The 13289-nt window shown below is 30.6% G+C and overlaps 2 protein-coding genes across 2 annotated transcripts in view; both read left to right on the top strand.

Annotated features, from left to right (window-relative positions):
* The window catches only part of LOC115891444 (supervillin-like), a 76309-nt gene that overhangs the window by 4100 nt on the left and 58920 nt on the right, over nucleotides 1-13289 (top strand). The window lies entirely within an intron of this gene.
* Nucleotides 3568-4326, top strand: LOC115891445. Its single transcript, XM_030911897.1, has 3 exons — nucleotides 3568-3705; nucleotides 3792-4046; nucleotides 4103-4326. Exons 1-3 carry the CDS (start codon nucleotides 3606-3608, stop codon nucleotides 4168-4170), a joined length of 423 nt encoding a protein of 140 aa, XP_030767757.1. The 5' UTR covers nucleotides 3568-3605; the 3' UTR covers nucleotides 4171-4326.

Genomic DNA, 13289 nt, shown 5'->3' with positions numbered 1-13289 from the left:
CAGTATGGCATGGATCATCATTCCAAAACATCTTTGCGCCTTTTTTCAATCATACGGTATATTATTAATAATATCAACTATTAGATATTACTAAAGAGCGAAAATACGAGATATATTTTTATAAATACACTTTTTAGTAGTATTTTTATAAATACACTTTTTACACACAGGCTAGCAGTATTTATAATATAAGAAATTCAAATAATTAGTTTTCTGATAGATGGAAATAAATTGTTTGATTGTTTGACGCTTAATGTAAAAGGAAGCTAGATACAATCATGAAAAATATAACAATTTAATTCTTGAAATAGATAGCCACATGTCTTCTCTTTATGTCACAATGACTGTGGTAATCAGGGGCGGGAAAGTGAAATAGCAAAAGCGGTTCCACCGTTTCCACGGAAATTTCAAATAAAATAGTTCCTGCCTCAGGCGCTAGGTGGTAGTGCAATTAATTTTTAGGTTAAGAAGTTGCTACTAGTTACTGCCAGATGGCGTTAAATCAATTTTTTTTGTAGTTTCCATAGTTGCCAACGACCATTGTCATACTATTGTCAAATTCTCAAAAAATATTGTCGTTGTCATAGCGCCAATCATAATATTATCAAATTATTATCAAAACGTTTTTCAAACTATAATTTGTTATATGTGTTTTAATTAGACAATTCCTTTTGTATGTGGCCCTAAAAATATAATGTAAGTCTATTTTTGCCATCATTTAAGTACCTATTTATATTTACTCCATTTACAAAACTTTGGGTGTATTACGTTGGCCTTATTTTATTATAATAAACGATGTTTAAATATTTGACTTATAAATAAAAACTTTAAATAATAAATAATATTTACACATGTTTGGCTTTAATTTTATTTACTTTATCTTATTTTTTACACATCACAACGATACTTGTTATTAGTATTGTTGAATTTGTGTAAAAAATAAGACTCAACAATCAAATTTAATTGTTTTAGACTAAAAGTCAATAAATACGTTCATTTAAAAAGCCCGCGCTTCGATCCGTTTAAAACAAGCCCTACTCAATAGATGGCGCCACTTCTGTAGGACCATTTTTCAGTATGGCAGAGTCCATTCTTTTTCTAGCTAGGTATATTCTTTGGTGGTAATCACTAAATTTGACTTTTAGGCTATACAATTTTTTTTGACAGGTAGTTTTTTTCGTTCAAAAATTTTAAATATTTTTTTTCTCAAAAGCGGTTAATGTAAGGTATAGAGTGTTTTACATCCTAACTCGTAGAATTTTACAGAGAATTTAGGTATGTAATAAAAAATAGGGGCACTCATTTAAAATAAGAAAGTTACTGTCGACTTCCGGTATTTCCGGAAACGCCGCCATATTGAAAATATTTTCAATTGATAGATCCCGTTGTAAAACAGTGATGTGCAAAAAATATCCGATCTAGATATTGTAGTTCTCCAGAAATTTCTAATTTACGCTCAGCCTGGAACACCCTGTATAGCCTTCTTGTTTCAAGATTGTTCAAAAATTGTGTTCTTTAATCTTTCTGTCTGTTTAAATACGTATATAAAGGATATTTTTGTTTTTAACGATGTATGTAGGTATAGCATCTGAAAAATTTAAAATTAATAGTCAAGGTAATGTACCACAATCATTATTGTATCTTCTGCTATTAACGTTAGAAAAAAACCTTGAAAACGAGAGAGAGTTTGTTTCGTAACATGTACATCATTAAACAGAAAACATCGTTTGACAAAATATGTCGAACAGGTGCAACAACAATAACATCACGATACACCGTGAAACTACAATCGACGGAGCATATATGTTTTTAAACAATTACTTTACAGAGTGAACAAAAAAAGTGTTAACTCATCAGAAATCATGACCGTCTTGTTAAATGACGATAATTTCATAATTTTATAAGAGTATCCAGGAACGAATTTGGAAATTAATTAATTGTTCCAATTGAAATGAATGAAATGAATACATTGGGCAGTGAATTTATAGTTTATTGGTGGTATCTTGTAGGAAAAGTATATTTCTATCCAGCTAACTTTGAGGCTCAATACAAAGTTGTATTTTTGAAGAAGTAAGTTTTTGTAATGTTATTTTTAATAAAATAAGAAAAAAATGATACTTTTATATTTTTAGATTCACTAAATGCGGTGTCTTTTCGCAATTTGTATTATTATTATAGGGTAACAACAAATTAAAACATTTTATTATAGTGACTTTACAATTACTTTTGTAAATTCACGAAGCGTCAGTAAATATTAATAAACTTAATAAAACGCGTGTTTTAATTATAATTTATAATTATAATTTTATTATAAATGTTAATAAAAAGCCACAAAACAGAACTTATGTATGTAAGATACTCATTTTCATTTCTTCTTGTCTAGAAGAACCTTACGGGAATTCTGTGTCTAACCAAAATAGGAAACTAACCAAAAATTGCCATTAGATACAAAATTAAAAAAAACAAGCAAGAAAAAGGTATCTAATCAAAACAGTCAACTTATCAACTTAGAGACTATGGATAGAGTCCCCTCTCTACTTCGATCCTCTATTAAATTTGTCCTCCGAAATACAGTAGGAAAGAATAAATAATACTTAGAGATAATGTTGAATATAGAGAAATCATGGAACAATAATTATGCTTACATGCAAAAATCGCTAATGTTAAAATGCAAATAATTAATAATAAATGGAGATTGTGTATTCTAAAAGAGCTGGCTTTATATTGACAGAAACTACATAATTTACTTAGCTTACTTACTTTACTTTTACTGCACTGTTCGGTTTTTATATGATTCAAAATAAAAAATATATTAATTGTAAAATTAGTAATTTTTTAATAGCCATAATGCGTTCTTTCAAAATCATCGAACAACTAAATCATTTCCATAGATCCAGTGACGTACCGTGACTTCGAATTGTGAGACTAAAAACTGAAACAATAATTTGTCAAAAAAATCATATTACAGCTATATGTTTTATTTTGCATAAAAATGTAAACTAATAAGTTAGAATAATTATAATTTTTCCCTAACTAAGTGGTTTTATCGCTAAATTTAACTAAAGCTAAGTACAACACAAATCTTAAATACGTGGTCTATTATATCAACAAATACATCGTAAAAGACTATTTTGGTAGCATTCTGAACTAGAATTCAAGTTAAACATTTTAGAAAATAATTTAAACGAAAAATGTTAATTCAGTTAATATTAATTTTTGTATACTGCTCAGATTTATCTGGTCTTCTATCATATATTTTGAAAATTAGAGAATTACCTGAAGATTTTCATCTAAAAATTGGCATTTATAGTGGTGGTGGATCACTTAAAGTTTATCTGAATGTGCTCCCCGAAAATGATCCCCAATATTTCAAGAAATATAAAAGTGCTGGAATTAATAAACTATTCATAATTGGCTTAGGACCAAAGTTGTCTGAATCTTATGCTAACATTAAAATCCTCTTTGACACGTTAGATCTGCAGTCCATATGTGGAATTTGTTCCTATACTTTTGCCGCTGACTTTAAGCTTATTATGATTCTCCTTAGTCTTCAGTAAAATTCATCCACTCACACTTGCCCATAGTGTGATGTAAATGTAAAGGAAATGGAAATTAAAGGATCATTCAGAACTATAAAAAGTATTACAGAAAATACAAATTTATGGCAACAATCTGGAGGAAATATAACAAAAGCCAAAGATTTTAGTAAGCGTTTTTGTTTGAAATATTTTTTTTGTATTTTTTAAACTGTTGTTCAGTGAACCATATAAAAAAGGGCAATTATTTTTTAGAAAATTGTATAAACATACCTTTAATCAATGGCGACGAAGAAACACCTGTCTTAAAGTATATTCCCCCTCCTGAGCTTCACCTTTTGTTAGGTGTGGTTCAAAAACTATTTGATTGTCTTGAATTGGAGAATACCAATGTTGCAACAGAATGGATAAAAAAAGCGGGATTGAAACTAGATCATTATGGAAAATATAACGCAAATAACGCCAGACAACTTTTAAAGAAATTGGATATTTTGAAGACGATATCGCCCGGTAAAGAACCTATTCAAAGTTTTTAGAAGCAAAAACCTAAACATCTTTTTTTTTAGGAATAAATATATTGCAGTGTTTTCTGCATTCAATCAAGTCGTTTCGAGTTGTTTTGGTCAAGCACTAAACAAACATTTTGAACATGACATCGAACAATTTAGATTGGAAATACTCAACTTAGGTATTAAGATAACTCCAAAAATTCATGCAACTCTGCATCATGTGCCAGAGTTTATAAAAGCAAATCATAGAGCTCTAGGATTTTACTCGGAACAAGCATCTGCGAGCAGGTTCGTTTTTCCTTTAAATTATTTTCTAAAAAGTTTAACTTGAATCCTCGTTCAGAATGCTACAAAAATAGTCTTTTACGATATATTTGTTGTTATAATAGTCCACGTATTTAAGATTTGTGTTGTACTTAGCTTTAGATAAATTTAGCGATAAAACCACTTAGTTAGGGAAGAAATATAATTATTCTAACTTATTAGTTAACATTTTTATGCAAAATAAAACATAGCTGTAATATGATTTTTTTGACAAATTATTTGTCAGTTTTTGGTCTCAAAATTCAAAGTCACGGTACGTCACTGGATCTATGGAAATGATTTAGTTGTTCGATGATTTTGAAAGAACACATTATGGCCATTAAAAAATTGCTAATTTTTTAATAACCAAAAAAGACTGTAAAATAATAGAGTGAATACGACAAAAGACCGAGGTAATAGATGTCATCCACAAAGTCAAATCTCTCAAATGACAATGCAATGGGCAGAACAACTGGCAAGAAGAACGGACAACAGATGGACCTAAAAAACAACATGGTACCCATGATGAATTAAGAGATCTAGAAGAATACTAATGGCTACACCATAATTGGAACTGGTTGAATAAGCTGAGGATCATGATGATAATGATGATCATTGGTGTAATTTAAGAACCTGGCTTTTTTTAATCACATTTTCTTCAACATTTCGTTTTTATTAGATTTATGTTTGTATCTAATAAGTATCGTTAATCTAATTTTATATCGCATCAAATAATTGTATTAAAAGGCTTAATAGGTCTGCATAAGCGCTATAATCTGTAATAAATGCACATGTACATTACAAGGCTTCCTATTGTAATAGTATACTTTCTCGAATCGGTTTTTTGTTATCCCTAAAACACCCTTGACACTGTATTAGTCAATAATTCGATAGTTAAAGGTCAGAGGCGGAGCATTAAAGCGGTCAAAAATGATAGGAGTGTCTGGCGAGAAAATGACTCAAAGAAAGCGGAAGCCAAAATAATATTATAACAATGGAATTGATTGTTTAAAAGTAATTTTGTCTGGTGTTTGGTCTTCTAAAAGATTTCTTCAAAAATATCTTCCTGGTATTTCTCAGAAAATCTACAAAATAAAATAGTTATTTTTTGTAAACACCGCTGCTTAAATCCAACGGAGACCAGTTTGAGCGGTACTTTACTAATAAAACAAATTTGCCAATCTGCTAAGAAAAATGCGTTTCAGGAGGAATATCTCCTCCAAGCAAAGTTTAAAAAGTGGGAAACAAAAAGAAACACAAAGAACAAAGGAAAAAACTATTTAAAATATACTAAAACTACTCAAGAACACTTTAGTTTTTTTCGACAGATACGTCTATTAAAAACCATCTGTTAAAATGACATTATACAGGGTGTTTCAAAAAACATGTGCTATCAAGTCACGAGTGATGAAATCGCGAGTGAATTAATTTCGGGAGACGATAATGCAATTTTATCGTCGTTTATAAAACAATATTTTTTCCATAGCGAGTTACGTTTTAAAAAATATTCAGAAATTATTATTTCAAGGAATTTATTACGAGTAGAAAAAATATTGTGCTGGGTTGGCGGTGGTTTCTATGTAATTTGTCAAATAAATAAAGCTGTCTCTTTAGTTGTCAGTTTTGAGTCAATATTTTCTATAATTCTCTTTAGTGTCGATTGCTGATTGAATTGGAGCCAGAAATGGCTCAAAACGAAATAAATAAATTACCAACAGATATTCAGGCTGAGGCGACAAACGCCATATCCAAACTATTTAAATCCCGAATAACTTATGAAAAGGAATAGAAAAATTTTCAAAAATGGAAGCAATTAAAAAACATGCGAGAAGAAGTAAAGTTTTTAACCTATCCTCGCTGTTAAAGTATCATTTAATTAAAAAAGTACTATTTTATCTATTATTTTTGATAGATATAAGGCAATTTTAACAGTTGCTATGAAAAAAATATATATATTTTTTTTAATTTTGCAATTTTCTATTTCTGCCATGCAGTAATGTTTCCAACGCTCTAAAATAAGCCGAAACCGCCGAAACAATTCGCACCGAAATCAGCTGGATTCCGGGTTTGTTAGCCTCCCCATTAGCATCAACCCCGTGTCTTTGCACCCTCCGAAAACGGCGTCACAGCAGCCAGAGATCGATATGTCCAGACGCGCATATACATCCGTGTCCCGCGTCTACGGACCCCGAATAATGGGGCTGCGCTCGTGCTTTTGGGGTGACTGACGCGGAATGCACCCCGTAAAACGAACCGAGAAGCGGGAAGTTTTTGTGTGTGTTTAAAGAGAAAGTTCATAGTATTTTTGGAGGATTTTTGGCAATATTTAAATGGCTAAAAAATTCAACTTGTTTAAAAACTTATGATAAATCGAAAGAACCAAACCAAAAACTTTTCCTATAAAGCTATAAAAAAATAGTTGTATATCAAATATACCCTATATCTATTCATTAAATAAGTACAAAGTTGCACTTGCTGTTGTAACGTTAAAATACTTTAATAGATCGAAAAATAATTGGGAAAGATATAACATTTAACACATATCCCTAATATATATTCATTTATTAAAATGTTGGGACCGATTTTTGAAGTTATTTCGTGTGAATCTATTATACATCTAAATGGCAGAGATTTATTTTGAGATTGTGAAGTGCCAGAAATCCGGGATTTGAATACATTTTATTCGCAAAATCTATTGCAGGACTAGTTTCTTCTGATGTCAGGTTATATTTTTATGCCCGAGGACTAATCAATGTCAAAAGATAAGCTGAAGTGAAGGCTGTTTTATACCTTTTTTGAAACAGCTGAATGTTGATCAAGCTAACTTCCGCATTTTCTAATTTATCTTCTAGTTTATTCCAAATTTCTACCGACATTTTCTTCTGCAATAAGTCCTTTGCACTTTGAACATTATAGATGGTACTAATTTTATTCTCGACTCTTATGTCAGGTCATGACTATTTCCAAAAAAAAATTTCTTTGATCTAAGCGGCCGATTTTTCTTGGCGGAAATAGGGGCATCGACAAAATTTACAGAATAAAATATTTCATTGACCTATGTGGAAAAACGACACCCGTCGTAGAAATGTTAATATTGTCAATATCGGGCAGAGTTACAACGATTTAGCCATTTAGTATAGAACTTTGATTAAAATCAAGAAAATCCGATTAAAATAAAAAAAAAGATTTTTAATTTTTTTTTAAAAATCGTAATTTTTTTGCACCCTGCTTTGAAACATAAAAAGGTTTTTTATATATGATAATATGAATGTTGTTTTAACAGATACAAGACAAGCATACTCATAACCATGTATCCCACATTGGTTTTGGACTGAATTTTTGTTGACAAATTTTTAAAAAACTTGTAATTTTCTGCTGTTTATTTTTTAGTAATGCAGCTTGCCTACGAAGATCTTTACTAAAATAATATGATGTTTCGTAAAATGGCTTACCGAGTTGTTATCTGTACATTTTTACGTTAAATTATTAAAAGAAACAATACCATAGCATGGCGGAAGTATAGTATAAAAATAAGTATATATAATGCAGTAATTATTCAATTATGCAGTTGCATATTGCAATTATTGCTACAGGTATTACATATTGATTTTTCTATTGTTTCTCATTCCATAACAAAATACCTTATCATTTATGTTTTACTAGTTACTCATCAGTTGTTTTGAAGTGCCTGTAAATAAATGTATGTTCCAAATAAGCTGAGAGAATTGATATGAATATGAATAATAATCAGGGGATTTATAAACTAGATAAGACAATATGTATCTTTTTTTGTTTGTATCTTTTTTTTAATTTCTATATTTCTTGGAGATTTTATGAAAGCTATTTAGCTATGCACCTCTATTCCTTAATTAATGAGTTATGTTCTAAAAAAAGCCTGGTTATTTCGCCGACGAAAGATAAAATAGATAAAAAAGTTATTTTTTTATGCCACTGCGTTATAACCCTAACGGAAACCAGTGTGCCAGTAGTTTTTTTTTCTACTAAACAAATAGCTACTGCACTAGGAAAAATATAATAAGGTACTACCAACTGGTAGACAAAAAATATTCTAATAAACACAACACTGGAACATACTAAATGGAACGCTGGAAACAGTAAAAGCACATTGGGACAATACACAGCTCAGGATCTCTATTACCAGAAATCAGCAGCATTAAGTTAGAATAGAGTACAGGGTGTCCCATTTTGGTTGAAATCATACGGTATCTCCGTTATTAGTAAAGATAGGAGGATGCGGTTTGCACAAACCTGTCCCACTTTTTTGTCAAACGGAAGATGCTGCAAACAAAATTTTCATAGCCTTCTTCGTTTCTGAGCTACAGGGTCTTTTTGAAAATTTTGCAATTTGGGACACCCCCTGTATCTCTGTTATTGTTAAAGGTATCAAGAAGGTGAAAACTGTTTATTGTAGAACTTTTTACGTAGAATACAGTGACGTAGACTGGTTTTCTACAAAAAAAATATTTTTGAAAGTATGAACTAAAGTTAGGTTTTTTCAAATGGAACACCCTGTATATTTATAAATAATATGATCTGCCTTACTATGAGCTTCTCAAAAATGTATATCACTCTACATTTATTTTCAGTATTTACTGCAATATTTAAAATATATCATTTTCTTATTAGTAGGCCGTGATAAATAACAAAAAAAATAAAATGGTAGGTATTTACTAAAATAATCTACATATATTCAAATTTTATTTGGGATTAATATATTACACTTTTGTGTTACTGTTACCACTGAATCTGTGAATATATTTTTCTTTTTCTCATAACGAAATTTATTATAACGGGATGCGTTTGCAAATATCTAAAAGCTTGCATTATTAAAGCATTTTTCAGGTGTTCGACATTGTTGTAGTTGCCAGGATATATGCCTTCATATTTCAAAAAAAAAACAAAATCAGAAATCGAGAACGAACAAATCCGGGAATCAGTGGGGCCATCATATGGGTTCATTGGTTCCATATGTTGGGATTAATTCATTCATTTGAGAAATAATAATTTAGCAAAATTCTAATATTTTCAAAGTTCTGAGCTGGAACCTCACCTTGCTGACAGTATATTTCACGTAAATTAGCTAAAGGAATATCTAAAATTTCCTGTGCTGTAGCTTCCAAGATTTACAAATAGCGGTAGAGAGTTAAGTTTCCCTAATATATAAAGAATTTATTAGTGGCTTCCAAAATAAAACAAGAGACAGATAGCAGTATAATACTTTTAATAATTCCTTAGTTTCATCATTTTTCAATCATGGCCTACTAATAAATATGATATTTTAATAAAAACTTTTAAATATTGCAGTAAATAGTGAAAATAAATATAGAGTGATATATATTTTTGAGAAGCTTATGGTAAGTCAGATCATATAATTTATAAATATACAGGGTATTCCATTTAGGAAAACATAACTTTAGTCCATATCTATAAAAATATACTTTTCGTAGACTGACAGACTACGCCACTATATTCTACGTAAAAAGTTCTACAATAAACAGTTTTCACCTTCTCGATAGCTTTAACAATAACAAAGATACAGGGGGTGTCCCAAATTGCAAAATTTTCAAAAAGACCTTGTAGCTCAGAAACGAAGAGGGCTATGAAAATTTTGTTTACGGCATGTTCCGTTTGACAAAAAAGTGAGACAGGTTTGTGCAAACCGCACCCTTCTATCTTCACTATTAACGGAGATACCGTATGATTTCAACCAAAATGGGACACACTGTACATATGTGGAAGAAGCTTAATCTTATTCAAATCTAGAATGCCACTTTATCTAAAGAAGAAAACATTCTATCAATATGTACCACCAGCCATGACCTATACATGTGAAACCTGGATACTTGATACCGACATCATAAGGAAACTGCAGCTCACACAACGCTCGATGGAACGATATTTAGAAAGAACAAAGAAAGATCGTTAAAGAATATGAGAGTGGATAAGACAAAAGATCTAGATAATAGATGTAATTCACACAACGAAATCTATCAAGTGGCAATGGGTAGGACACCTGGCAAGAAGGACGGACAACAGATGGACCACAAAAATTACGTCATGGTAAACGATGAATTAAGAGACCTAGATTAAGACCAAACTGATGAGACCACGATATCAATATCAAAATGAAAATTATTTGGACTATTACGATGCGCTTGTCAACGAACCGAACAAACATCATTAAATTTTAAAACACATACATTAGTTCAGGAAGATTAAAAGAACCTGAGCTGAATATAAAAACATGTTTTAGTATTCTCTTTTAAAACAATGTAATGTCAGCGCATAAAACAAATAAATAAATTCAGTCCAGACTATTTACGTAAAATAAAGATCGTTAAAATCGTCTTCGTGACATTTAAAAATAATAACAATTTTCTCTTTCTCAACGTCACGAAAAATGTCTTCTGATGAATCACGCCGCGCGCCGGCCGGACGAAATACAGGGTCTTTCAAAAAACATGTCTTTCGAGGGAAGATTTCTCATGTAAAAATAAGATTTATTTTTTATTTCAACATATAGGTCCGATTCTGCTTTGTTTCGTAGATACATGGGGTTAGTCCGATTTTTTTTCTTAATTGGATATAATTTTGTTACAAATGCTTTTAGCGTTTCGAATGAAATTTTGAGGGTCGTTACTATAAGTGCGACACACTTTAATTGTAAAAAAGGTACTGACAGACTGAGCAGGGACGTTTACAGTACGTCTGTCCGTTCTGCGGCTACGGGGTATCTGTGAGAGGGGAAACGATATTCTCTCGATGTTTTTCGTAAAAAATTAGACGACGCGTCCCATCAATAAAAATTCGACAAATTTGCAATAGCCAATAAAATGAGTGGGCGGAGCGATTTGCGGTGACGTACTCGTCAAATCGACGTATAAAATATATTGCTGTTTATTTAAATTTTTTTGTCCGCATTCCTTTCATAGACACAGATCGAGCAGACGAACTCTATATGCGTTATCAGTTTTACCACTGGAATATTTTTCTAAAAAAAACCTGTGCGACACTGACTTTTTTCTCTTGTTAGCATAGTTGTGTAAGGCGTTTAATGCCGATTAAAAGTTGTCTCTTAGATCTTAGATTACTAATAAGTCTCTTAATCCAAGTATAATAGCAACCTTTAAAATGGTTAATGTCATCAACTGGCCAAAATATTAAATAAGTACTCAGCGATTCCTCATAAAAAATATGAAAAAAAGTTCTTATAAATATACTCGTACTTGCGGAAATGTATAGTGTTCGAGTTACAGGTTGTTAAAACTTCAACAAATAGGTCTATTTTAATTTTCTTAAATATCATTATTTTTTGTTGAATTTGCTGTTGGGGGCACTAAACATCAGTGTTATAAATTTTAATAAAATTTAATAATAAATTAGATGAATTAAATAATTTATTATTTTTTTATAAGATGATTTATTAATTTATTAAATTTAATAGAACTGAAAAAATCTAATCGAACTATTTTATTAAAAAACGGTATGTGTTCCCTCATTTATTATTATATGTATCAATATAACTTATGTACAAATACAAATTTGTAATATTCCACAAGAATAAATAAAACAACATAAACAAAACAAACTATTTTATTAATAATAACACTTACCGGATTTTATACCTTAAAGGTTGATTAATTAACTTTAATCTTAATTTTTTTAAACCAGTATCTTTTGACATTATTTTTCTGCAAATCCATTATTTACTTATCGTGTGATGTCGTTATTTTACAGCTACTCCAGTTTTTAGTATATGTTTAGTACTATCCTTGTACCATATACGAGATGCACTTATCTATTAGAAGATGGTATACAAACTTTATTGATGGTAACTTTATTGGGGTATAAGACTTTCTGCCTGGGCACCGAGTATTAACTATAAACTGTGCTCTGGGTCTACAGTTAATTTTCCCTCGATTTTTCTTCTACTTGACTTCAAAAGACACAAAACACACGTAATAACACCAATCAAAATGCATTATCTTCCAAAACGCAGGGTATTTGACATAAGTTGACACAAAATTGTAACCTATAACTTGTCAAGAGTTTGACAATTCTCAAAAATCTTAAGTCGAGTTCATACGCATAGGCGTCCGTTTGTCGTTCATCGTTGCGTGAAACCAATAATATGGAAATATGATCTGTCATTTTTGAAATAAACCAATAAAACTGGTTAAAAACAACAAGAGACGACGCATAACGTATTTATATTTAAACCCATCCATAGTTAACTTAATAAAGATAAGAAACTTTTGTTATTAAAATAAATAGATTGGTATGGACGTCATTTGCTTTTCTTCTGTCATCGTCTGTCGAAATTTGACCTGAGAAAAAAAAAGAGTTTTTACCTCCAACTTTTACCCTCAAAATTTCATTCATTTGAAAGACAATTATAATAAATCGAAAAAAAAAATAAAACTTTAACCCCCTGTAGCTACGAAACAAAACAGAATCGGATCTATGTTGATATAAAAAATAGATCTTATTTTTACGTGGCGAATCTCCCCACGAGACATGGCACATGCTTTAGGAAACACCCTGTATAAAATTGTTTAAAAGCGATCGCTTCATAAACTACACAACTATTACGGTACGATCTCATTGTTCTCTTTGTTCCGTGTTTCAAACAAACAATAGGATTTAATATTTTCCTCTAAACATTACCGCAAGTTACTAAATATCGATTAGGCAGGTACAAGAACACACCAACGAAAAAAAAGTATTTCTAGTTGGTTCAATCGGTACGACCTACATTTTGTTTCTTTTTCAATATAGTTTTAGTAAGGTCTCGCACCAAATATATAATTTTTACGTTATCTGTTGCGGTGTGGTATGGACACAGGGTCATTTATACAGAGTGAGTCTGTGGCAATGGACCAAAATTTTAAAGTATTATTATACTATTTAATTGTATTAA

Source organism: Sitophilus oryzae, unplaced genomic scaffold (assembly GCF_002938485.1).
Source record: "Sitophilus oryzae breed Bouriz unplaced genomic scaffold, Soryzae_2.0 scaffold_1181_pilon_pilon, whole genome shotgun sequence".
Classification (NCBI taxonomy): domain Eukaryota; kingdom Metazoa; phylum Arthropoda; class Insecta; order Coleoptera; family Curculionidae; genus Sitophilus; species Sitophilus oryzae.
Note: the sequence above shows the minus strand (reverse complement) of the source record. Positions and strands in the feature narration are given on the sequence as shown.